Source organism: Otolemur garnettii, unplaced genomic scaffold (assembly GCF_000181295.1).
Source record: "Otolemur garnettii isolate 467f Iridium unplaced genomic scaffold, OtoGar3 scaffold00068, whole genome shotgun sequence".
Lineage (NCBI taxonomy): Eukaryota > Metazoa > Chordata > Mammalia > Primates > Galagidae > Otolemur > Otolemur garnettii.
Genome location: NW_003852463.1, coordinates 3,114,196 through 3,140,217, shown reverse-complemented (window position 1 = coordinate 3,140,217; position 26,022 = coordinate 3,114,196). Strand labels below are relative to the sequence as shown.

The following is a 26,022-nucleotide window of genomic DNA, read 5'->3' as shown; positions in this document are numbered from 1 at the left end:
CTGACACTTCCTCTCTTAGCCTGCTGCAGGGGAAGCGACAAGAGAGAAGAGGCATGAAGGCAGTGTTTTTCAACCTTTAAAAAAAAAATCTCATGGCACACTTGAACCTATAGTTAAACTTTCAAGGCACATTTAAATTATGTTGATTTTAAAAAGAGTAAAAAAATATATACTTACTGTGCTTTGAACTTCTTTCGAAAATAATTTAATGATCTTTAAAATTTTTCATGCCACACCTAAGTTCCTCTCATGGCACACCAGTGTGTTGCAGCACACCGGTTCAAAATCACTTCCCTAAGGGAAGTGGAAATAAGAGGAAATCAGGCTAGGGATAAAGACATGCAGAACAAGGGGAGGGAAAGAAGGAAACCAGGGAATTACAGGACAGGAAATCCATAGAAAGGGGCATTGGAAGACAGAAAAGTAAGGGAGGGGTGGGGTGGGGAACCTTTGGCCGCAAGGCCACATGTGGCCCTTCAGATCCCCAGTGCAGAATCCAAACCACACAGAACAAATCTCTTTATGAATTTGGATTCAGCTGAAAGGCTGTAGTAAAAGATCCAGAAGGCCACAAATGGGGCTTTAGGTTTACCCCCAGAGTCCAGCACCTCATCCCATCCTGGTAGATGTCTCTGGGGAAGCTGGCAGGGACATCCCGGGTAGGGGTGGAAAGGAAGTGGAACCAGGACCAGGTCAGGACTATTGGGCTCTCCCAGCACAACCCAGACTGTAACCAAACCCAAGACATCGATCCTCTACAGTCTGTTTCTTCATCTAAAATGGGATTAATGACAGACAGGTGGGTATCAGTACTTCGAAAGGGTATACAAGAGAAGGTGGTGTTATAATAAAGGTCTATTGATTTAGATATGGACATGTATACCAGAGCCATAGGAATGAACGTAGATGTGGCCAGTGAGGGGCAAATCTAGGAATGTCACGGTAGACTCAAGCTCTTCTACCTGCCCAGCGGACCGAGTTCGTGTTTACTGACTCGCTTCACCGTGGTTGGAGGAGGCAGGGGGCCGCGACTGGACGGAAGGGATTCATTTCCTGGCTAGGGGCACAAGGCCTTGGGGCTCGGTTCAACTCACTCCTGTTTCTATCTTCTTAGCCCCTAGCACTTGCTCTGAGGCAGAGCGCAGGCCAAGCAATGTTTATCCAACTGAACACCCGTCCCCGCGGGGACCTTGCTCAAGGAAAATCCCCTGTTATTTACTTCCATCGGGAACGAAAATCTCCTCGTTCGGTGCCTCTGCCCAGCTCCTGCACTTCCGCCCCCTTAGTGATGTGGCCTGCTAGCACCCTTGTCCCCAACTCGGCCGCACTTCCCCTTTCCAAGATTGAGCGTGGGGAAAAGAGGAGGCGGAAGAAATAAAAGGAGGAAAAAGTCGAGAGGAGAGCAGGGAGGCAAGAGCGGGCAAATGGAGAGCCTGAGACGGAAACGGGAGAGAGAAGGAGCCCATCACACAGAGAGAACCAGAAAGATCCGGAGAGCCAGCGAAAGAGACTAGGCGTTCGCCAAGGATTCTGTAACGATTTGTTCCGAAGGTGTTTCTGGGACGCCTCCGCGGTGCCAGGTTCTGGGTTTCCCAGGGCGTGAAGGACTGCTGGGTGCGGTCGCCCAGTCTCCGCGCCTCTCGCCATCCCCTCCCCACCTCACCCAAGGGGGCCGGAACGGCGTCGGCGCAAGGGGGCTTTTCTGAGCAGTGGAGTGGAAAATAGACTTTAACCGGCTTTGTGGCTGCAAGGGCGCCCGGAGCGCTCTCTCGGACTGAGGCTCCCGGCGCCTAGGCGGGCCACTGCCAAGACCTGGCCTGGAGTCCCCGCAGAGTTAGGTGGCGCGCAGACCTCTTGGATTCTGGGCGCCAGAGGCCCAGCCGGATCTGCGCGCCTAGGCTGCTGCGCTCCAGACACTAGGATTGACTTGGGCAGCGTCGAGGAAGTGGAACTCTCTGCGGTCTCGCTAGCAAGGTCCAGAGCCATGGCCAGGGCCAAGTCCCGGCCTCCCCACCACTGCCCAGCCCTCTCCTGGGCCTCTGCTCAGTATTTCCTGCGGCCTGGAAGGTCTGGGTGGAAAGTTTGCAGAGTGCTGGTTCTCATTGCCAACCGCCCTCTCACCCAGGGAAGTAGTGCACGAAATGGAAACTGGCCTAAGCTGAGTTGTCCTCCTTTGGGATCGTGGGTGGAAGGCAAAGGTCGAGGGAGGTCAGACTACCGCTGCGTTTCGACAGCCAGTCTACTTGACAAGCTCCAATTTAAGGCACAATGTCTTCAAGGGCCTAGGCTGGCCCAGCCTGCAGACACTTGAGCCCTATGGCCAGAGAAGGCGACGAAGGTTGCTCTGCGCTGAGGCCTGCTGTTCTGAGCCGGCTTCCACCCGGTGGCTGGGCGACCAAGCTGCTTGGGAGTCCTAAACTGCACCTTGAGGGCTTGAGGTAACCAGTCCAGAGGCTTCTTCCACGCTGCATCTCTCCTGGCTCCTTGTGGGGAAAAAAATATCCCCTTTCCGGAGCTGTCCCCCAAGACATTCAGAAAATGCAAAAGCTCAGGAACAAGGCCGCACCATCAGACCTCGGACCAGGGGACAAAGATGGGTGAGTGAGAGGGGCCCAGAGGCCAGGGGCGTAGGGAGCTGGTTCTCTGTAGAACCTATTAGACCCCAAATACCCATCCTGGAATCCAAGTTCTACAAGAACAGAAAAAACATCCTGGGACAAATGGGAGAGTTCAACTGAGTTACACACCTTGGAGGGTAAGCTGGAGTTTGTCCCCGAGCCCCAGGCCCTTCCGACGCCTTCTTCAGCTCCCAAGTAGACTGAGAGGGCAGCGGCGGCCTCCAGACCCAGCTAAGGGCAGAGTTGGGAGAAGCCAGTGGCGGGCGGGCAAGAAGCCTAGATCTCCCGGCAAATGTTCCAGTCCTGCTTTTGCCTCCGACTGCGGGTTCCATCCCCACCCGCCGTCCCTCGCCCCGCCCCGCCCCGCCCCCCACCTTGGGGCAGGTGAGCGGCGGCCAATGGGCGAGCGCGGGGCAGGTGCCCGCTAACTCGCGCCTCGCAGCGCCTTGTAGCCGAGACCCTGTAGGGCAGTGCTTGGAGAACCGGAGGCTGGGGTCGGTCCCGGTGGGACTTGGAGGGTGGGAGCTAGGCTCAGCCCTCCGGCCGTAGAGGCAGCACACAGCATCGAACCGAGCCCTCGCTGGTGCCGGCGCCGGGAGCTGCTCGCTCCGCCGCAACAGCCGACGCGCCTGGCTGTGCGCGGTGGCCCGACACCGCGCTGGTTCGCTCACACACCCCTCGCCGCTCCGCGCCTGGCTCGCCCGCGGGGGCCGAGAGCTAGCGAGCGGGCGGGCGGGGGAGGTGAGGGGTACGGGTGTGTGTGCATGTGCCTGGCTGGGTGCACACCCCGCACGGCGGCGGCGCCAGGACGCGGAGCGCTCCCCAGAGCCCGGCTGCCTAAGACAGCTCCGGCGGCTGCGACCATGTTCCAGCCCGCGGCCAAGCGCGGCTTCACCATAGAGTCCTTGGTAGCCAAGGACGGCGGCACCGGAGGGGGCACTGGCGGCGGGGGCGCGGGCTCCCATCCCCTGGCGGCGGCCGCCTCAGAGGAACCGCTCCGGCCCACAGCGCTCAACTACCCTCACCCCAGCGCGGCCGAGGCGGCCTTCGTGAGTGGCTTCCCTGCTGCAGCCGCCGCGGGCGCCGGCCGCTCGTTGTACGGTGGGCCGGAGCTCGTGTTCCCCGAAGCCATGAACCATCCTGCGCTGACCATGCACCCGGCGCACCAGCTGGGCGCCTCCCCACTGCAGCCCCCGCACTCTTTCTTCGGCGCCCAGCACCGGGACCCTCTCCACTTCTACCCCTGGGTCCTGCGGAACCGCTTCTTCGGCCACCGCTTCCAGGGTGAGTGCCCACGCTGTGCCCGCCGAGGCGGACGGCCGGCGCCCGCGCTGTGGCGATGCGGGGGAGGCTCGGGGGCGCGCAGGGCTGTTCAGAAGTTGTTGCTGAGAAAGCTACGGGTCGATTCCCAAGCTGGGAAGAGCAGTGCCTCTGCAGCATAGGTCTCCCTCCCTGGAAGCCAGGTTGGGACCTCCAGGCTTTTGTAGAAACGATGCCTGTCTGGACGCCAAACCCAGGCGCATCCTGGGGGCCTCTTCTGGCCCTCCCCACGGCCTGCCTTAGTCTCTTTCCCTACTGAGCTAATACTCGCTCAGAGAGTACAGCTCCGTCTGCTCTCCCTTCGCCCCACCTAGACCAGATACTGTGCTTCGATCGCACGTCCACCACCATCTCCCAGGGATCAGCCCTTACTGGTGTGTCCGGGCAGGGGAAAGTCCATCTGCGTGCCGCAGCTCTGTGGGAAGCAGGGGTAGGAAGGAGGGTGAACCGGAGAGTTAATGTTCAGCGTAGAGTGCTCCGCTGTCTTGGGATGTTTCTCAGCAACCTTGGCCCGACTTCTTCGAATCACACGTGTCTCTCCGACCCAAGATGGGGAAGGTTTGCAATAAGCAAACTGGCGTTCTCCACTTCTTGCTGCCATCAGGAGCCCAACCGGTTGCTGGGGGACCAACGACACAGTCTACCCGGACAGGGGGCGGGGGCACAGGGCTTTTAAGGTCGTAGGTAGCCAGTCCGAGCTCCCTAGTCTGCACCGGCAATAGGTTGCTAATGAAGATCCCCCGCTGGTCTCTGTCTCTCTCTTTCTCTCTCTCTCCCTCATCAATTATCTGACTTTCCCTAAGAAAAGAGAGTTGCATTTATTGGAGTTCGTTTGCTTCCTTGAAATTTGTTGGAGTTTGTTGGAAGAGTGGCCCTGATTTGTACAGTAATTGATTTAGCTTCCAGTTTTATTTTGTTAGTGTAGACCAGCCCCCAACCTTGTAAGTTTCACGGCTCAGTACTAGGTAACTCGGCTTTTAGTGAAACAAATGAAAAGAACATGGCTGGAGCCTCAGCTCCTGGAACTAATGTGACACTAAGCTACTTTCACACAGTCAGTTAGCTGCTTGGTAAATTATTTAGATAATTTTAAAAATGGTCTTTTGAGGCTTTGGCTAGAGACGCTTGACTATCACAGAATGGCACTTCCCAGGATCCCGATTTGTCAGACCATTTTCTCAGTCCCACCTGGCCAATAGATACTGACCTAACAGATCCCACAAAACCAGAGAATGTAATTACTTGAACAAGAATTTTTGTAAGCAGACTAGTCTTCTCCAGGGATTTCAGGATATGCTCAAATCCAAGGGAAAAAATGCGTGCGATGTCTGTCGCTTAGTCAAGGGTTCCTGTCACTTAAAATCAATTTTTACTGATAAAATGAGGTTTTATTTAAAATAGAGCCAATTATCCCTTTCGTCTGTGGGCTCAATCCTCAGTCTGACTCTTACAACCTGGTGCCCATGGGTCAAGTTGGAGTTGTGGCGGTTTCTGAGCCCGCGGGCCTGAGCGGTGGAGGGGCCAGCGGGTTGGAGGCTGGTGGAGGACAGGCCTCAGAGGGGAGGACAGAGCCTATTCTAAGTTCTTTGGCCTCCAGCGGCTCAGCTAGTCCGAAGGTGGCCTCGGCTGGCTTCGGATCCAACGCCCCACGCCCGCCGCGCCATGGTTCACATCTCCGGGCACAAAGGGCTGTAGGCGCCTGGGGAGAGATCCAGCTCGGATTCTAAGCGTCCTTGGCCAGGCGAGGCCGGATAAATTCTGCGCAAAACCCTCTCGAAAATTGCCGCCATTCTCCAAGCCATCAGTCCCAGCGAGTTATGTTGTCAAGTTGCACAAAACGATTGGATTTTTCTCTCAAGAAGTGAATCTAGACGCACGGATGGAGCCAAGCGTGGCCGCATTCTCGGACCCGGAAATCCGTTGGGCGCTGGCGGACTTTCTGAACCCTGAGACGCTGTGGCTTTGGGGCCCACCACCGTTGCCGCGGAAGACCGACGCGCGCCCCGCCGCTCTGCGCCCTCCGGTCGCGGCCAAGGCTCGGGGCTAGGAGCTGAGCCGTCTCGGGCCCTCCCGCGCCGCGTTTTCTAGAGAACCGGGTCTCTACGATGCTCATTTCGGCCCCGTTTTAATGCAAGAAACGAAACCCTACACGAACGAAAAGGAACATGTCTGCGCTCTGTGCGGAGCGCCAGTCGGCAGCGCGGTCCCGGCGCGCGGGGAAGCGACTTCTCCACTAAGCGAGGCTATGGAAGAGGAAAAGCGAATGCGAAATGGTCGGAACCCCGAAGCTCTGGGACTCTCTCGAAGCCCGAAGAGGAGGAACTGGCTAAAACCCGGAGATGGTTCTATTTCGGTGTTATTTTCTGAAGATCAGGAACTTTCTGGGCCTAAGAGCAACGCTGGGAGGGGGTTGTGGAGACTTAGCTCCCCCGGACACCTCACCACACTGGTCAGGTGCGTCAAAGGGCGCCTTTGTTCGGGCAGGAGAAGGAGGATTGAGGTTATCTCTGCAGCCTTGCTTCTCCGGGTCCTAGCCCCAGGCCCCTCCGCCTTGTAATCCCGCCGTTGCCCTGGCCGGCAGCAGACTCTCTAGCGGGGACTGCAGCTCCATCCCGGGTTGCTTTGGATCCCTAGCCCCCACCTCCAGCTGCCTCATTCCTGAGAGTCTCTGATGCTATTTCCCAAACGCTGCTTTGAAGAGGCCTGCTGAGAGAGGCTGTAGAAAAATCGGAGCGGTGGGAAGGACAAGGGCGCGGAGGAATGTTCAGTGTTAGCTCCTGAGAAGGATATGCCAGTTCTTTTCCACTTTTCCACCTGTCCTAGTTGGAAGTGACAGCCTTTTCTCACAGCCTGGATTACTGTGTCTAAACAGGCAGCACCCCAACCCCAAGTTTGTTCTGATATTGTGGTCCAGTCAAGGAAAAGTAAAGCTATAGCAGGGGTGGTTCAGGCTCACTCTCCAAAGGTCAGAGAGGTTCAAGTACATAGGCACCTAAGGTACCACCTTTGTTCTTAAAGAGACATGTAGCAATTGAGCCATTTCTCAGGACGGTTAGATTTGTACTAAACATCCTCTTTCTTATAGGGAAAAGTACTGATACTTTTAGAATCAAGTAACCTGTCATGACTTCTCAGCAGCTTTAATAATTTTCCAGCCTCCTATTTCTTCAACATTGGGTTAGAAGGCACCTATGTTTTTTCACTGGACACAGACTATAGGATACATGCTGTCCACCATAACAGGACTTTACAATGAACTGGAGCCAGTTTCTCAGTGGGATAGACCACAAGCCACCTAGCATTCTCCTAAAATAGCCAGACTTGAGGCAAAGGAGCATGTAGGTCAGGACAGAAGCTTGTTGCTTTCATTCTCCACTCTGAGTTTATAAAGATAAACAGAGGACTCCAGCACACAGGTGACTGACACATACCACAGAATCACAAAACAGCCAGTAAGTCACACACACTGGGGCAGGCTGCAGTTCTGCTTTCTCAGCCACACATTGCCTTCACATCTCTGCATCCCACTCACACACACCTATGGGGCCTCTCCACATTGCAGCCACACTTTTGTCCAGCATAGTCCAGGTAAATGCTAAAGTGGATGGTTCACTTATCCAGAGGAAACCATGGTTGGGATTTCACTGAGACTCAGAATAATGATGTTGGCTTTTGAAGCAATTTATTTTAATATCAGTAAGAAGCATTTGCTTCCCACCCCCCTTTCCCTGGCCTACCACACTGGCCCCCACTCAAGAGACTTCAGTTCTCCTTGTCTCCTTCCCCTCCCCCAGCAGCTCCTAAATTCTCTGCCACTTACACCTTTCTGCCGGACCACATCCCCTGAACACCTATACCTTCCACCACTCCTGGTTAAAGTTCTTTTCCTACAGTCAGGCCTGAGGGCCTTGGGCCTTCCCCCACCTTGAATGGCTAAGTAGACAGACTGTCCCTTCTCCATTGCCCTATGATATGATCCTAAACCCTTTTGTGGCATCACAGATCCAGCCATTTGAAATGGATAAGGTGAGTGGAGGTTAGTGCCTTAAGTCTCCACTGAAACATAAGCCCCTCAATCCTAGGCAACCCTGTTTCTCAGAAAACTCCAGCAATAAAGTTGGCCCGCATAGGTGTCCAAAGTACAGAGACTTGGAGAAAGTATAGTCAAGCAGTTTCCACAAGTAGAGGAACAAGAACAGTTACCTGGAGAAGTTTAGCAACAACATCTCAATTATATGCTTTTGCTTCACCTAATAGATATTTTCAGAGATAGGAGATTTCAACTGAATTATCCAGATAATTGTCTTAAGAGCAAAACAACAGGTCAAATTGAGTCAAACCAGTGGCCATCTCTGAAGAAATTAATTGGATCAGTTGATCTCAACAGCTAATTCTGTCAAAACATTTCATCTAGGGCTGTGTTGTTGTTGGGTCAGGAGGACTGTTATGTAGCCTTGCATGAGAATCCATGGGTGATGTTGTCAGAGCCTGTTTCCAATCTATTAGCATGTGCAGCAAAGCTAGAGATTGTGTGAGGGCCTAGTGGGGGGTTCGTTGAGACAGTGGGTGGAAGCTTGTTTTGGCTTTTCTAGTTTCTTACTGTCACCTCCCATCCCGGCTTCATCCAGTCTGGTATTAGTCCTTCCTCCTGCATGTGGTAGCTGAGTCCCCATGGTGGCCATCATTTGCTAAGGGATAATCACACTCTGAAAATCCTGTACAGTAGATGAGAGGGAAAGACAGTAGGGAGGCTGGAACTTATATTTACACACGCCCATGCAGAAACCAATATATCTATATCTATATATATTAGAGAGAAAGATGACATCTAGATATTTATACACATGTTTCTTTAGCACGAGACTATTTAGGGATGAAGCGGGGCCTTTTCCCACCATAGAGAGCATTAAGACTCTCCTGCAGGTGGTGTTGGGGGTACCCTAGAGGTTGGGAAGGTTGGGAAAGGGAAGATGGAGCCTGACTTTGGACCTCAAGGGGCTACCTGCACTATTGACCTAGCCACTGGCCTATTTTCACCTCTGGTGAGGTAGAGCTGGGCCTGTTGGCAGAAATTTTCAATAGGTTAGTACCCCAAGCACTTCAAGCATTTTGGTGAAAGATTGGTTTGAGCAGGTGTGAACGGATTTCTCCCTGGGTACTTTCTGGTTCCTGAATCTGTGTTTGGTGAGGCTGTGCCTAACAGCCAGCTGCTCCTCTTATCTCCTTCCTGACCCCCAGATCTGCCTCTACTTCTGTTGCTCTTTGAGGGGATACTTCTGACCTGTTACTTAAAAGCAAATTGCTGGGGCCCGTGGTGGGGACATTCCTCCCTGGGAAGGGGCGATTAAGAGAGCCAAGGGACTTTTGCCATCCCTCAGTCTCTTCAGAGGCTTCTGGCAGTGTGGATTTTGGGCCAGCTGGCTTCTCACCAGGCCAGGACACACCTCTTGGCCCAACAGTGATCTACAGCGCTGTGATTCCTGGGCCGGGTAGCTCTTAAGACTATGGGGAGGTGTTGTTGGGGAAAAGGGTGGACTGGGGAAGGGGTGTTAAAAGCAAGGGCAGAAGTGGGGTGTGTGCGTGTGTGTGTGTGTGTGTGTGTGTGTGTGTGTGTGTGTGTGTGAAGGAACGAAGAAGGTGGAGAAGCGTTCAAGGACAGGGTGTACAAGAGCCGGGCGGGAGGCCAACCTTGGCCAGACTGCGGCTCACCGCGCCCTTCTCTCTGTCTGTACCTGCGTGTGTTGCCGTCGGCGGTGGGGCCGCAGCGAGCGACGTGCCCCAGGACGGGCTGCTTCTGCACGGCCCCTTCGCGCGCAAGCCCAAGCGGATCCGCACGGCCTTCTCGCCCTCGCAGCTGCTGCGGCTGGAGCGCGCCTTCGAGAAGAACCACTACGTGGTGGGCGCCGAGCGGAAGCAGCTGGCCGGCAGCCTTAGCCTCTCGGAGACGCAGGTAATCATCACGCCCGGCCTGCCCCGCGCCTGCCGCTGCGCCCCGCGCCCTGGTGGAGGTGAGGGCGGGCGGGTGCTGGAGCGGCCCTGAGCCTGCCCGAGTTCTCTTTCTTTTGGGGGTTCCAGAAGTTCCCAACTCTCCGCGGGCTCCGCAAAGCCGGTCTTTAGAACCCCTTCCCTCCCGTGGTGTTCAGTCTACTGAGGCCCAAGGACTTTTGTCAAACACTAAGGACCAACAGGAGGCAGAGTAAATACTAGTGCGGTCAGGGTCTGGCTTCCAAAACCCCTCAGAAGGGGACCAGCCTGCCTGGAAAGAGCGGGCAGCCTCGGGAGCGGAGCTGGCAGCAAGGGGCAGCCCAGTGTCCTCTGGAGCGACTCAGTTCCGAGATTACTGTAGCCCCCTCCAGCCACGGTGCTGGGGTGTGACCTGGCCTTCCCCGCCCTGGCATCGCAGCTGCCCCTGGGCAAAGCTGGCAGAGGCCTCAGCTCCCCTCCAGCGTGTGTAGTGAGGGGAGAAAGCCCAGGTGTCCTCAGACTATCAGCCAGAGAGTGGCCAGTACCTGTTTGAGGTCCACCTCAGGTCAGCTGGGAGGGCCCTGAAAATCATGGTGCGTGCGCGGAGAGCACCTGAGTGGCCTGGGCGTGGTGGGAAAGTGGACCCTGGGCGCTCAGGGGCTGTTCTCAATCACTGGAAGGGCTGTCGAGTGGGAAGGCAATAAATTCCGATGGTGTGGGGGCTTGAACTTGAAATTATAATTATCATTTAGTATTTTTGTAACTGATAATGAATTTAAGGAAGAAACTAAAGAATTAGATGAAAGTTATAGAGCAGCAGATTTGGGTTCATTGTAGGTAAAGACGATGCTGTAAATAAATGCTGCCTGGAAGCTCTCCCTAAAGCTCTTGGTCCACCGGTCTGGACTGGCATGTTGGAGTGGTTGAGAGACCCTCTGCCCAGCTGCTGCCCTGGAGGCAGATTTCGGTGTCTGGATGGGCTCTGTGTCCTTTCCAGCTTCGGGATTTACTACTTCAAAAGGTCGGCTCGGCTCAGGCCGCCCAACAGCTCCCTCCCCGCTGACATCTCACCTTCCCGACCCTTTCCTCCAGGCCTCGCCCCCTACTATACCAACATCCCTTCATCAGTCCCAGGTGGTGAGGCGGCCTGGCCTCCCATTATCAGGGAAGGTAGGAAGGGAGCCAGTGGAGGAATCGAGATCCCAACTGCATCCCCAGTTCCCTGTGGCCCACCTCAAAGTGCTTGTCCCATTTTGCCATCTACTGCAGTCATATCTGTCAGATGCCCCGCTTAACAATCAATGGCAGTCATGGCAGGACCCCTGCATCTTCAGATTTGCTAGTTGGACTGTTATAACTTCAGAGAAAAAGCTTGCAAAACAACGGAATTAATTTTAAAAATGTTTTCAAGAAAGATACATTAAAATAAATTCATAAAATAACACCTCCTTTCCCTCCTGGCAAACTGTTTTAAAATTATTGTTTAAAACAAGGTGTCAATTTAGGAATGATGTTTATAATTAACTTCATTTAAAAAGTAATATTTATTAAATTTCAATTGCAGAAGTGTAAGAAAACAAAAATGGTTTATAATCCCACCACCCACAGATTAAAACTTGTTGAAATAATGTCATTGTTTTTAAACTTTCAGTTTTTAAGCTCAGTGAGAGCATTTTTAATTAACTTTCTTCCAAATCTAGCTGCCCGTCAATATTTGCTACTAACAATGCCAGTTAGTAAATGGATTGTTTCTTTCATTTTATTATGAGATGTTTCAAACATATACAAAACCACATAGAATCTTGTAATATATCCAATTTCATTAATCATGAAAACTCAGGGCTAATCTTGTTGTATCTATAAATAAGCTGCTTTTGCATATGGAACAAGAGCAAAAAGAACTATGGGAGGTTTGAACCTGAGGAAGGTAGACTCTCTTTCCAGGCAAGGAGAGAGATAGACTGGACAGAGCTTCTTAGTCAGGCAAAGGTGATTTCAAATTCCTGCTTCCCTGCTTACTGGCTGTGTGAACCTGGGCAAGTTACTCAACTTTTCTGAGCTCTGGTTTCCTCATCCAGAAAATAGATTGTTTAAGGATTAGAGGCACCTAACATGATTCTCGAATAATATCAGTTCCCATACCCAGCCTCTTACCTTCCCTTTGTTTAAATAATATGTCAAGCTAGTGATATAATAAGATCCAAACCCAGGTTTCCTCTTAGTCCAGCATTCTTCCTGCCACACCATGTTTCCATCATCAGATTTGTCTTTCTGTTCTTCTCATGTGGTTTGGACTCATATAATTAACTAAGTATCCACTTCTCCATATTTACCAGGCCCATGCCATGTATTTATACTGCTAGTGTCTAGATTTGACTCTCAGACCTCTCTAATCTGTCCCTCACAGATAGCTGTTTTAAAAAAAAAATTTAGATAGCTGTTTTATATCTAGCCATCTACTTCTGTCTGCTCTCGTTAAATCGCCTCCCCCAAAACTGGTTAATTTATATTTCCTGTTTTCTATTAAGTATATGTTCTTCTTCTTAACAATAACTCCTATTTACCCATCTGTTGATTATCTCTTTATCATCTATGTGTTTTATCTATTCATTTGTCCACCATTCATCTCAAACTTCCACCTCTGTTGAGCTATTTAGCAACTGACAGATAGTTTATTCATATGTCTGTTAATGGTTTTCTATTATCTTACTGGCTCTGGCTTTGTCTTCTCTTCTCTCTGGGCCTCAGGTGATTTATCTGTGAGGTTGAATGGCATGAATCCCAGATTTCTTTCCAGCCCTGAGTTTCTGTGGCTCATCTATATTCTACCTTCATTTCTATATAATCCATCCTTCATGCTCTCTGAGTTCATAGTATATCCCCAACCTATCACAGTAAACTTTGGACTTAGCTGTTATTACTTGTGTAATTATCTGCTATGTCCCAAAGTCAATCTATAGACCAAATGCACCCTTCTCTCAGGGAGATCTTCAAATACAGATTCCTAGGCCTTCCCAGGAGATTCTCCCCAGAGGTGCAAGAGGGGGCCCAGGAAAATGTTTTTAAGAACAGCTCTCTGGGTGATTCTAACAAATAATAAGCCTGAGTACCTTAGCTCAGGGAAGCAGAGGCTATGCCTGTCTATTTCTCCCCAGGATTCACCTCAGTTCCCAGCATGAAGTAGATACTTAATAAACATGAACAAATGGGCAGGTTTCTCTTGATGCCACCCAAAGGAATATTAACATGATCAATCATCCCCCTTGGTCTCTACTTTCACTGTACTCTCCTTGTCCCTTTTCTTCTATCTTTCCCTTTCACTTTCACAGCTGATTATTGATTTAGGTGATACAAACACCAGTTTATGTACAAATCTTCTAGGAGGGTTAAGCATATCTGTGGGTAAGCTTGGGGGTGTCTATACTCCAAAGGCTTCAGCATGAGGTGCTGGGAGGTAGGCAGCCTGAGCTACTTGGCCGACCTAGGGCTGAGCATGGGATATTTGTGCTGGGATAGCCAGTGGGTCACTCTTGGAGGTAGAGGGAGGGGCCCTGGGTTCTCCCTTCTATTTCTAATTACTTGTTCCTCACTGCTATGGCCCAGCCTTTAAGTATGACCAGGGAGGCACCTGTCTAAAGCTCAGTCCTGGTGGCTAGGTGGACAGACCTGGGTCTGGCTCAGATCCAAGCAAGTCTGATGAGTGTGTATAGCAGGTATATGTAATGTGTGTGCCCACAATGTGGAGCACATATGGGTTTAGTGTGATTAATGCCCAAAGGTCAGGTGATCTATATACCAAGGTATATATTAGATGTAAGGGGGTAGTAAGTTTTAGGGGGTAGTTAGAGAAAACATCTGACTGCTTCAGACTGATCAATTGATCACTATTTCCAGCTGCCCCTCTTGTTCTGAACAGATTAGCTGGTGTTTCTTGACCTTTCCTGGTTTTGAGGGTAGCTGAGCTGTAAGGGAAAAGAGCACAGAAAGGTGGTCCTTGGCTTTGGAGATTCCTCATTTAGTGGTGCAGGCTAAATGAAAAGCATGCACACACATTTGCAGAACATGCACAGGAAAAGCTACTTGAGGTCACTGCTGTGGGCTGAAGGAGATGAAGGGAGATCTGCTTGGGCAGAAGGCTTCCAGGAGATCTCAGACTCAGAAGGCTTGGAGGGATTCCTAGGATGCTAGGTTGGAGGGAAGGAAGGAGAGGGGTTGAGGTAGACACATTAAGACAGATGAGGAGCTGTCAAAGCCAGCCAGCATTTTGGAACCTGAGAGGGAGGTCTCAGGAGGCAAGAATGTAAGGTCACCTGCCTATAGGATTTTTTTATTTTTCCCCCATAGGCATGGGAAGGAGCCTTCCAGGGATCTCTTGGTCTGGAATGTTCTGCCCTTGGATGGATGAGAGGAGATATCAAAATGACTTGAATTTTAGGGAAAAATCAAGAGATTTTTGTTACTCATTCACTATGTGTTTGGGGACACACACATCTCTTCTCTAAGTCTCAGCTTTGCTCTAAGAAATTTGTATCTCTGATGTTCCTAGCGTTCTGTCTGGTGGGTGAAGTGGGGATAAGGGGCGTTAGAATGGTTCTATGAGGAGCTTGGATGGGAATGTGGTCCTGGGGCAGGGGCAGGCAAATTTTGTGATATCTCCCTGAGAGTGAGTGTCCAGGATGGGCTGAGAGACAAGACAAGAAGGCTTAGGGAGAGTTAGGGCTATAGTTGGTGGGGAGCTGGAGGTGAGGGTTGAGCTTAGCATGGCATTGAGCTTGGGAGTGGGAACAGCTCACTAGATGAAACCATAGGAAATGGCTCCCTAGAGGAGGGGGCAGGGAGGATAGTAGGCTGAGGGGTGATTGATTGATATCTCCAAGCTGCTATCTATTCCAAGGACTTTCTTTTTGTCAAAGGATGGTAAGAGGATATGCTTAAATTAAGGCAGAAGAGATAACAGTGGGACATAAGGAAGAACTTACCATGTCAGAGTTACCAGACTTTGATAGGGATATTTGAATTCTTTGAGGTCAGGATAGATATTTACTAGAAAGTGTGCAGGGTCCCAGAGCCAAAGTCCTTTCTGTTTGTGCTGGACTATAGTTGAAGAGTGGTGGAAAAGAAAGAATACAGAATTCGTTCATTCAAAATTGCACATTATTCAGAAACACAGTCTGATTAGCTCTGAAATATTGGCTGGAGCTATAGTTTGCTTGTTTGTTAGTTCATTTATCCATTCCTTATTGCATAGATACATGCATGCCTTCATTCACTAATGCCTCGCTGGATGACTATACATGGAACATGTCCCCTGGGCTGGGCACTGGGATTCCAGAGCCAACTAAGATACCACTTTTGTTCTTTAGAGTATCACAGTCTGGTGAGGAGACAGATGTGAACAAATAAATTAGTGCACGTTTGGGGTCACTATACTGAGACCAGAGGAAAGCACTAAGAAAGAAGAGACAGGCAATAGGGCAGGCCCCATCTGTGACCACCCAGTAGGGTCTTGAAAGCTAAGGAGAGTATTCCAGGTTGGGTAACTTAGAAGAGTGCAGTCTTGGAAAGATCTGGCTTCTCTGAGAAACTGAGACATTCAGTGAGGCAAGAATTTGGGAAAAAAGAGGTCTCATCTCAACCTCTCCCCACACAGAGGGGTCAGAGTTAGGCAAGGGGGTCCTCTGGCCAACATTCCAACCGTGCCTTTGAGGCTTAGAGAGAGTAGTGTGTTGGTGTTAGGTGTGGGGAGGCATGTGCAGAATAGGAACAGCCTCTGACAGCTGGCTCCAAAACCATATCATATGACCTGTTCCTTTCTAGGCAATGGGCTCTGGGATGACTCCAGTGTTATCTGGCTAGGTTAGGGAGGTCATTGGATGCCATTCTTAACTTCCTGCTATACTCAGAGTCCAGTTCCTTTTCTCTTTCCAAGTAAAAAATAACTATTGTTACCAGTAGATAACAAGTAAGATATTAAAGAAAATTAAGAAAAGTAGAAGAAAGAAAAGTCACCCATACTTTCCTTCTTGTCTTTTTTCCCCATGCATAGATTTTGTTTTTCTGTGGTTGTGATCACAATGTGCCAACACTGTGCATCCTGACTTTTTCACTAATATTATGAAGTCATATGCATCTCCGTTATTACAAGCTTTGTAAACAGCATCTGGACACTGAGCCCAAGGCTGTTCTCTGGAAAATAGCCAGGCAGTCTAGGGAGAAAGAGGGTTTATGTCATTGTTTCTAGAGAGCTGCCTCCTTGACCTCAGTATTTTTCATGGAGAAAATATTCAGACTCACCTTTCACTTGGGTGTGCCAGGAGGCTACTCTTGGTCTGAAAACATATCCTGTCTGTGAAGTCCACCATGAAAACTTTCCTTCATTGGGTCAATGTTGTTGGATAAGGGGAGACTGTTAGGTCCACCCTACTAGAGGCCAGTGTTGTCAGTCTCTTCCTGCAAGGCATGTGTGGGAGGGAGAAAGGAGTAGAAAGAGGACCCTCTGTCCCTGGTGTTGCCACTGTCACCTGGTGATCATCCTTGGCCAGCCCATTTGGGCTCCTCAGGAATAACGCCCCAGCCCTGAGTCATGCACAGGAGGCAGGGTGAGCTCACCCACCCACTGGCTGGCATAGTCACAGCAGGCTCCAGGATTGGGGGCAGGGACTAGCCTGGCTGCCAAATGGTTGTGCTGAGAACCACCCAGGGTCCAGACAGCCCTGTGGCCATGTAATCCAGAGCCCTGCACTCAGAGCATCTTTCCTCCTCCCTGAGGTGAGACATGGGCTATGGACTTGAACACTGACCTGGAGATGACGGAAGTAGCCCCTTACCCTTGCTCTCTACTCATTGAGGCTGGGCATCCCCTCTCTTCCTGGACCAGTTTTCCTGTCCCTGACTGGCTGCTCTGTGAGCACTGAGCACTGGCTGTCCACATCTCACTCCAGTGCTCTAAAATCAAGGGGCAGGGCAGATGGTATGGCAAAAGCCCTGGCAAAGAGGAACTGTGAAGAAGAGCCCTGGGGTGGGTGGGCTCCATGGAGGGGACAGAGAGGAATATGTGGGAATGGTGTGTGAGGGTGGCACATCCTGGGCACGAAACCACCCACAGGGCCCAGATGCCAGGCCTGCTTCTGGCTCCCACTGCTTGGTTTTGCGGCAAAGCCCTGTGCTTTCCCCTCATCTCTGGGAGTAGAAGCTGGACTGGGCAGTCTCTCCAAGGACTGCCTCCAGCCCTTCCCATGGGTCACTGCTGCTGCCAATAGTGCTCTTCACTATTTCACAGCCACAGCCTTGCCACGCACCATCTGCACAGCTGCAGTTGGCAGCACCTGCTTGCTTTTAAATGTGCTGTCATTTCCAGGAAAACATCCATGCCTCGTAACCCTGCCCTCTCAGCATCACTTCCTCCAGGGATCCTCTGGAGCAAAAGTCCAAGAAACTCCAAGGGTCCCAAGAAAGATTTCTCCTACACATGTGTGACTTGGTCAAGGATTAGCCCAGGCTCCTCTTGCCAACTCTGAAGATGGTTTGGGTCTGGCCTGACTCTGCAAGGCCAAGTAAAGAACCACATAGTCAGGTGCAGGTAATAGTTGGAGGTGATGAACAAAGGCTTTCTCCAGTCCACAACACTAGGGATAGTTAGGGAGCCAGGATGAGCCTCCCAGATCATGCATGAGAGGATGTTAAGGCCTGTGTCTTGGATACTGGGCAAATGCTGGAGGAAGGGAGAGAAGAGAGGATGATTAGAAATGAGACTAAGTCTGGGGAGGCTTCCTGGAGGAGATGGGCTTACAATTGTGGACCTTCCCTTCCTTCTTCCTTCATCATAGGGGATGATTGTCCCATCTCTGTTTGAATCCTACCCCTCATCTTGTCAGGGCCCTCACAGCCAGACACAGATGGCGGTGGAGTGTCACTGTGTTCAATAGGAGCTCACTCTGTTCCTTGGGGTTTCTCCAGGCTATTCCTTGTGTGACCTGTTCCCACATCTGGATGGAGCCATGCTGTGGGGACAGAAGGTCTAGAGCTGCCCCTCCCTGACCTTGTCTGAACATTGTCTGCCTCCTCCCTGACCTTGTCTGTTCAAGGAGAGTGAGGCCTTGTGGTAGATTTTAGACTGTCATGAGGAGCTGCCACCCAAGAGACCAAGACTTCTCAGCTGTCCAGCTCCAGTCTACACAGCTCCACCTCTGATATCAGAGGGGAATTCCCCATGAGGAAGGAGACCGATATGTAGTGTATGAGATTAGAGCCTCCAGCAGTGGGTGCCGTGAACCTAGGAGTGCTCTGGCTGTCCCAGGCACTGCTCTTGGTGTGGACACCTCCCAGTTAGGAAGCCAGGACCACTCTAACTCTTTGCATGGCAAAGAGGATGGGGCCAGCTGAGAGGTTGGTGTCTCCTTTAGGTCCTCTGGGAGAGCATCAGAACTCATCCAGTATGTCTTATGTTCTTCTATTTACTGCTCACAACAACCCTGTGAAGGAGCGATTATTATCCCTTCTTTAGAAACTAGTAAAGCCTGGGTCTGCTGGGTTCCGGAGCCTGAGCTCCTTCACCTTTGCTTTGCTGTATCCATAGGAGCACACATGCCTAGCAGCTCTATGACCTTTTGTTTGGGAAGGATAGGAAAAGCTCCCCGTAATGGAAAAGCATGCTATAATCCTAGCACTCTGGGAGGCCAAGGCAGGAGGATTACTTGAACTTAGGAGTTGGAGACCAGCCTGAGCAAGAGTGAGATCTTGTCTCTACTAAAAATAGAATAATTAGCCAGATGTAGTGGTGCATGTCTGTAGTCCCAGCTACCTGGGAGGCTGGGACAGGAGGATTGCTTGAGCTCAGAAGTTTAAGGTTGCAGCTATGATGATGCCATGGTGCTCTAGTCCAGGTGACAGAGCAAGACCCTATCTCAAAAACAAACAAACAAAACAAAAAAAAACCCTTCCTTCTGACCTCTTGTGTCCTCTTTCTGTCCCACTTCATTTGCATCTGGAACAGCAGTCCTCCAGACCCATCAGGTGACAGCTGGCCAAAGGAGAGAACTCTGGCCTGGGAACCCTGACTCTGTGTAACCTGTTTCCCTATCTGACTCTTAGCTCAGCCTGAGTGTTGAGGGCCCAGTGGCTGCTCTGGGGGCTTCCTGAATGTTTCTCATCTGTGCCCCCTCCCTGGCCCAGGTGAAGGTGTGGTTCCAGAACCGGAGGACAAAGTACAAACGGCAGAAGCTGGAGGAGGAAGGGCCCGAGTCTGAGCAGAAGAAGAAGGGCTCCCATCACATCAACCGGTGGCGCATCGCCACGAAGCAGGCCAACGGGGAGGACATCGATGTCACCTCCAATGACTAGGGTGGGCAACCACAACCCATGAGGGCAGAGTGCTGCTTGCTGCTGGTCAGGCCCCTGGGTGGGCCCAAGCTGGACTCTGGCTACTCCCTGGCCAGGCTTCAGGGAGGCCTGGATCACGGCCCCACAGGGCTTGGAGCCTGGGGCCACCAATGACAGAGGGACAAGAAATGGACTGGCTGAGGCCTGGGACCCCTCGGCCTTCTCCTTGGAGAGCTTGCCTGCCTGGGTGGGCCGCCCATCACTGCAGCCTCCCAGCCACTCTCCGTTTCTCTTATCTCCTTTTTGTTTTGATGCGTCCCTGTTTTAATTTATTTTCCAGGTACCTGCTGTAGTTCTTAGTGACCCCTTGTGTTTCCCTTTCCTATGGGATAATAAAAGTCTCTCTTAATGACATGGGCAGCCCGCTCCAGCCCCAGAGCCAAGAAAACTGGGATGGTGGATTCCGGCTCTAATGGCCAGTGGGGGCTGGGAGAGCAAGTGTGTTCAAGGCTTGGGTGCCTGAGGAAGGGCTTGGGGGGACAAGGGCCATTTATTAAATACTCTCCTTTGTTAGTGGACCCTTGTCTCTAGCTCCAGCTCCATAGCAGGAGAAACTGAGGCTAGTCATAGGGAAGGACAACCCTATGTCTTGAGGAGGGCTAAGCCCAGGTCTTCCCAAACTTATCAAGGGGTGGGAATCAGGTTCCACCAGCTTCAACAGGGATCAGGAATGGAGTTTCCCTATGATCAGGGATTCTGGGGCTTCTCCAGTTGAGGAGAAACCAGTAGAAAGGGAAGTACTGGGGGCTGAGTCAAGGGAACACCATCCACAAAGGCTGACAGTCCCAGCCCTAAGTCCTGGCCCCACCAGGATGCTTATCCATCCTCGGAGAATCCCTGCAGATTAAAGCTTAGAGAAAGGGCTTGAAGCTGAGCCTGCAACCTGTCCCGGGGCACTCAGGGCCTTCCCAGGCAGGGAAAGAGCTACGAGGTCAGGTCCACTGAGCTCTTTAGTTCACCTGCCCTTCAGTTTGTCCATTTGTCTTGTCACGTATTAAGGTTTCTTTCCTCCTGCCTCCCCGTAGACTTTCCCTTATGACATTCCAGACCTGTCTCCATTTCCTCCCTCCCACATGCTCTCAAACCCTCTGCTCTTTGGTCTCTGTGCTACCACTCTGCTGATGCTAATGACAGTCACCAAACACAGTCACTGGCCACCCCCTTGTGGCCGAACTCAGCCACATCCCATCTGTGTTCACCTGTTCCCTGATCCACAACCATCCCTCCCTGACTCCCCTGGCCTCCTCTGCCTTCACTTTAGTACCTCTGAAATGTCTCCCCCGGCCTCTCTGACTTCGTCTCAGTTTTATCTATGCCTCATACACCTCTGTGCACTCCAAGTCTTTGCTCTTCCTTTGTCCTCATTGTGCCCTCTGCCCAGGGGTTCACATCCACTCTTTCTCCCTGGTCTATGTCTTTAGCTGACCTCTGCTGTGCTGCAGACCCAGCAAGCCAGCCGCCTGCTGCACCTGGGCCCCTCAAACCTCACACCCAACATGTGCACAGCTTGGCTTAGCTCCCCTCCTATTCTTCTCCAGGATCAGCCACCTTGGCAAACAGCAATAGCCATGTATACTCTTTTCCAGGGTAGAGGAAACCCAGGAGTCTTCTCAAGCTTTCTTCCTCTTCCCCAATCCCATCCACTCCTATCTAGTCCGCTGAGTCTAGAATGGCTTCCCAACACATCTCCTTGATATAGCACCCTGGCTCTTCCTGTCACCAGCTTGGCCCAGGTCTGCTCCTTTGAGGGGAGTAGGGATGTAATGAGTCTTCTGCAAATGTCAAGGATGAGGCCCACTTCAAAGGAGTCCCTCCATAAATAGAATGGAGTTACCCCTTGCTGAGCCCCTCATTCTGCCCCCTCTTCTTTCCTGCCCTTAGCCTTCCTGCCTTGCTCCTGGTGCCCTCCGCTTCAGTCTCACCCCATCCCTGAGTAGCCATAGGTTTTCCCTGTGCTGTGCCTTTGCTTATCCTCTTCTTCCCACAGAGAATGCTGGTGAGTGCACTGCATGAAGCAGTGCTGAACACATCATAAAGATGTCAAAGGTCCAGTCTTGTTCCCTGGGCCATAGGCAGGGAGCCTAGCACACAAGGTGGTTCTGCTGGGAACATAGACCCAGGGGTCTCTTAGCATCTCTGCCTACTCTTTCCCACCTTGCTTGTGTCTAGTCAATGCTAGAAACCAAAGGGCTTTGTCCCATCCCAATGCGCCCTCCCCACCCACCAACCAGGAATGCAGCTCTCACATTCTGAAAGTCCTAACTGCCCATAAGTCCAGGTTAAAACACACAGTGACTCTCCCACATGTTCACACAGGTGGGGTGAGGGTGAGAGGAAGAATCATCGTGTAGGCCCCAGTGGGTCACAGAGGGATGGGTGGGCCATTCCTCTCAAGATCCTGTTTCATTTGGTGAGGGTAGGGGTCCAGGAAGATCACAGCAGAGCACCCCCTGTCATCCAAATAAATGGCTGGAAAAGGACCTAAGGAAACCTGCCAATCTTCCTAGGCCAGGCCTGCGAAGGGGGGCGGGAGTCCCTGCTCCAGTCCCATCCATCCCCCATGTTGTGCCTCTCCCTGCAGACGGTAAATATTGGTGTTGTGACTTCATTAATAAAGGCTTCTGTGAGCCTGAAAAACATGGAATCAGGATGAACTATTTTCTGAGCTGTGGGCTTGCCAGGTTTGCTAATTTGGGAGTTTTTGGGCCCTCTCCAGGGAACAAACCAAAGTCTCTCTCGAAGAGACACAGATGCAGCCGAGAAGGGAAGAAGACAAGGACTGCTGCTCCCTTCCCTCCCCCTATGCTTCTCCCACCTGGAGAACAGGGCCCTGCAAAGGGTGAGGACAGTGGACACTGGCAGAACAGCATCCTCAGCACACGAGAGCTGCTCAGTGAAGCCTTCCCTGAGAGAACCTGGTCTGCTGTTTCCCTCACTGGGCTGGCCTGGGCCCTAGTGAGTTGGATGGGCTGAGGCATTCTGAGCACCTGTAGAAACTCCAAATTGTACCGGCCAAAGTAGAGGGAGCACCGGAGAGTTGTTCATAACTCTCACGGCCTAATCCACATGCCTCACCTTCAGAGACTGGTCTTTACACATGACAAGTCGATGGAACTTTCCAGTCCATGGCCTTTGCAATAGAATGGCCTGTGCTCTTAGTATCTCTGCCCTTGGCTTGCATCAACACCTCCTCACGGGTACTCTGATTGCTTCCTGTGGGGTGTTGGTCACCAGGTGAACTGGGCTCTTCCCTGGAGGAATCCAGCAGGGCCACAGGGCTTTCCTCAAGCCCCTGCTCCAGGGCAGCCATGCAGGGGGAGGGGAGGGAAGGGGTGGCCAGCAGGCTGAGCGGGTGCAGGCCCAGCCAGCTTTCCTGTCAGACGGGTGCTGCCAAGGCGGAGCCAGACATCGGAACAGGTTTAACCAATTACCCGAGCGCCCCATCTGCTGTCTGGGGGGTGTGTGAGGGTGAGTGCGTGTGAGGGTGTTTGGAGTGTCTGGGAGGGCTGTGGGCTGTGCGCGAGTGTGACTGTGTGGGTGTGTGTGGGCGTACGGCTGTGCATGTGTGTGTTGTGCACGTGTGCAGTGGGGGCTGCACATCAGACACACCCCCTCCTTTGTCAAACACTGTGGCTACCAACTTGTGATCTTCCTGCCCCCCTAGACCTCAGGGTCTACATGGCCAACTCATCCAGCACCCCAACTTCTCTTCCCCTCCTCTCCTCCCACCCTCTCTCAGGGTTTTTCAGAGCCCAGAATTGGGCCCTCTCTCCACTACACATTCAGCCATCCTTTGCTGTCAGATCACAAGTTCTTCCTACTCGCTTGCCTTTCCCTCCACATTTTTGAGGGACCTCTTGGGGCCCTCCTGGCTGCAGCCCCTCTGCTTTCTGTCCAACATGCCCTGTTTCACCAGTCCAGTGATTTTCAACTGGTGTGCCATGTGAGGATCTTAGGTGTGCTGAGAAAATTTTTACAGATCATTAATTAAATTCTTTTCTATATAAGTTCAAAGCACAGTAAGTATATTCTTGTCTTTACTTTTTTTTTGATCAACATAATTTAAGTGTGCCTCAGCAATTTAACTATAGGTTCAAGTGTGGCGAGAGATGAAAAAGGTTGAAAAATGCTGCACTAGTCCATGGTTGCACCTACCTGGCAAAATCTCAAGCCTGCTTGACCCTGCTTCTCCACCTGCCCTTGCAATTGAGTCTGTGAGGACATCAAGCAAATGTGTAGGATGGCACCCCTTGATATATGGGGTCCCAGCCTCAGCTGAGAGCTCACCCCCATCCATACCTTGCATCAGTCAAATGGTACCTTCAGACAGGGCACTTCAACAAGAGTTTAAGGCAGGAACAATGAATAAATTTTGGGAAAGTCACACCACAAAGGGATATTATAGAACCCCAGGGCCAGTAATAATGGAGAGCTTGTGTGGCCTTGTGACCTGAAGAGGCAAGAGTCTGAAGACGTTACCAGAACCTGGAGAAGACAGCTGGCTGGAGAGGGCCCCGGGCAGGAGCTGCAGCCTTCAGTAGAGAGAGGCCCATGGAAGGCAGGAGGAACCGGGAGGGATAAATCTCCCGGCATCACTCTCCTTCAGTCCTCCAGTTTCCTGCTGATGACTCCCAAAGGCAAAAGCCTGACAGTTGAGTCTATATGAGTCAGCCTCCAGGGACAGAGAGCAGGTGGAGAAGGGTGCAGGGCAGATGGAGGGAGGGGAACTAGCTTCAGTCTAGACTTCTACCCTCAATCCCCACTGTTGACCCCACACTGACTGCATCTAGCCCTTCCCCTCCTCCTGCTTCCTGCTACCACCCGCCACTTTCTCTCCTTCTTACCAAGGGTACCCTATCCCTATCCCACCCCAACCTTTGACATGGGTGCCAGATTCTACCTGCTCTCCTAGGGTCTCAGTTCTGGGTAGTTCTTCCCCTTATGTCATGATCTCTTCTGACTCTTATCCAAGAGTCTCCCTCTTATGCCCTCCCTCAGCTCCATGCCATTTTGCACCATTGCTGTTTCTCTGACCATGTCACAGCCAAACCTCATCAAAGAATTATCTGTGTTGGCTGTCAATGGGAGTCCTACTGCCTTCTCAGCCCATGGAGATCTGGCTTTTGTCCTGACCACACTCCATTGAGGCTGTTCTCTAGGTCCCCTAAGTGACCCACCGTGATCTTCATCTTCCTCCACTCTCAGCCTACTGATGTAATGGCATCTCCTTCTACATGAAGCCTCTCATCTCTGCACTTTCCTCAACTTCCCCTCACCTTGTATCAGTGTGCTAGGGCTGCCATACTAAAGTACGCCAGAGAGAGTGGCTTAGATACCAGAATCTTATCTTCTCACAATTCCAGAGCCTGTGATCAGAGGTTTCTTCTGATTCCTCTCACTTTGGCTTGGGGATGGTGACTTCATGTTCTCATGGCCTTCTCCCTGTAGCACGCCTATGTCTTAATCTCCACTTCTTATAAGGACACCAGTCACATTGGCTTAGAATCTACCTTAACAACCTCATTTTGGGGGAGTGCCTATGGCTCAGTGAGTAGGGCGCCAGCCTCATATACCGAGGGTTCAAACCCGGCCCTGGCCAAACTGCAACAACAACAAAAATAGCCGGGTGTTGTGGCAGGCACCTATAGTCCCAGCTACTCGGGAGGCTGAAGCAAGAGAATTGCCTAAGCCCAAGAGCTGGAGGTTGCTGAGAGATGCCAGGGCACTCTACTGAGGGTGACAAAGTGAGATTATGTCTTTTAAAAAACAAACAAACAAAAACCTCTCATTTTAACTTAATTGCCTTTTGATAGACCTATCTCCAAATACAGGCACATTCTGAGGCCTTGAGCACTGGGGCTGCAACATATGAATTTGGGGTGAGTGTGTTCAGCCCCTAACACCTCCCTTTGTGGCTCAGGGTCCTTGGGGCTCCCTGTCTCTGCTCAGGCCTCAGAGGTGGAAGCTCCTTAGGGCTCTGTCCCACGTCTTTCTCTTCTCACCGTACCTACTCTGCGTGGTGATATCCTTCAGCTCCACAGTGCTCTCTCTGAAGGGACAGCATGCAAATCTGCATCTCCAGTCCCTTCCTGTGCACTTAATTGTCTCCTGACATCTCGACTTGGTTATCTTACAGGAACCTCTAATAACTTAAACACCAGCGTGCCTCAGCTTTCCCTGCAGGCTTATTCTTCCTTCTCTGTTCCTTAGCTCAGAGCAATGGCACCAACATCTTGTCAGCTACCCAAGCCAGGGAACTAGGGTCCTCTTTGACTTCTCTCTGCCCGCCTCCCAGACTGACTCTCAGAGGACTGATCAGTCCTGAATCTCTTCACTTCTCTATCCTCATCCCCACCACACTGACCCAGGCCCCATCTTCCCTGACTGGTCTCCCCAGCAGTCTCATGGGATCTACTCCACCTTCCAGATGTAACCATGGCTTCCAGTGGTCCACAGCTGGCTTTGGCCCTGCAGCCGCTGGCCACACTGCCTCTCCAATCCTGCTCTTTATTCTCTGACAACACTGAGCTTCTTGCTGTTCACCCAGAGAGGGAGTCAGGGCCTTTGTTGTACTGTCCTTCCCTCTGCCGTGCTTACACATTAAGAGCCTGGGGCAGCTTCCTTTCCTCACTTCCTCAGGATTTGCCTGGGGGCTCCAGGAGGGGGCAGGTGCCTGCCTATCTGTCCATTTGTCCACCTTCTCTGTCCCTTTTTTATTCTCTTTCCCTCTTTCCACTTTCCA

The 26,022-nt window shown here is 51.6% G+C and overlaps 1 protein-coding gene across 2 annotated transcripts; it reads left to right on the top strand.

The window, feature by feature from the left end:
- Window positions 1-3,000: 3,000 nt before the first annotated feature.
- On the top strand, window positions 3,001-19,632 carry EMX1 (empty spiracles homeobox 1). Of its 2 annotated transcripts, none has more exons than XM_003793414.2 (3): window positions 3,001-3,902; window positions 9,704-9,888; window positions 19,074-19,632. In XM_003793414.2, the coding sequence occupies exons 1-3, from the start codon at window positions 3,383-3,385 to the stop codon at window positions 19,239-19,241; spliced, it is 873 nt and encodes a 290-aa protein (XP_003793462.1). In that variant the 5' UTR covers window positions 3,001-3,382; the 3' UTR covers window positions 19,242-19,632. The 2 variants fall into 2 exon arrangements, with proteins under 2 accessions (XP_003793462.1, XP_023371072.1); XM_023515304.1 differs by having other exon boundaries at window positions 3,482-3,906; window positions 9,708-9,888.
- Window positions 19,633-26,022: the final 6,390 nt, after the last annotated feature.

Bases quoted from the DNA above. Each gene is read 5' to 3' on its own strand.
- EMX1 (XM_003793414.2), top strand. From the start codon at position 3,383: ATGTGCCTGGCTGGGTGCACACCCCGCACGGCGGCGGCGCCAGGACGC. The intron at 3,903-9,703 runs GTGAGTGCCCAC...GTGGGGCCGCAG, and splicing joins CTTCGGCCACCGCTTCCAGG to CGAGCGACGTGCCCCAGGAC. The intron at 9,889-19,073 runs GTAATCATCACG...TCCCTGGCCCAG, and splicing joins TTAGCCTCTCGGAGACGCAG to GTGAAGGTGTGGTTCCAGAA.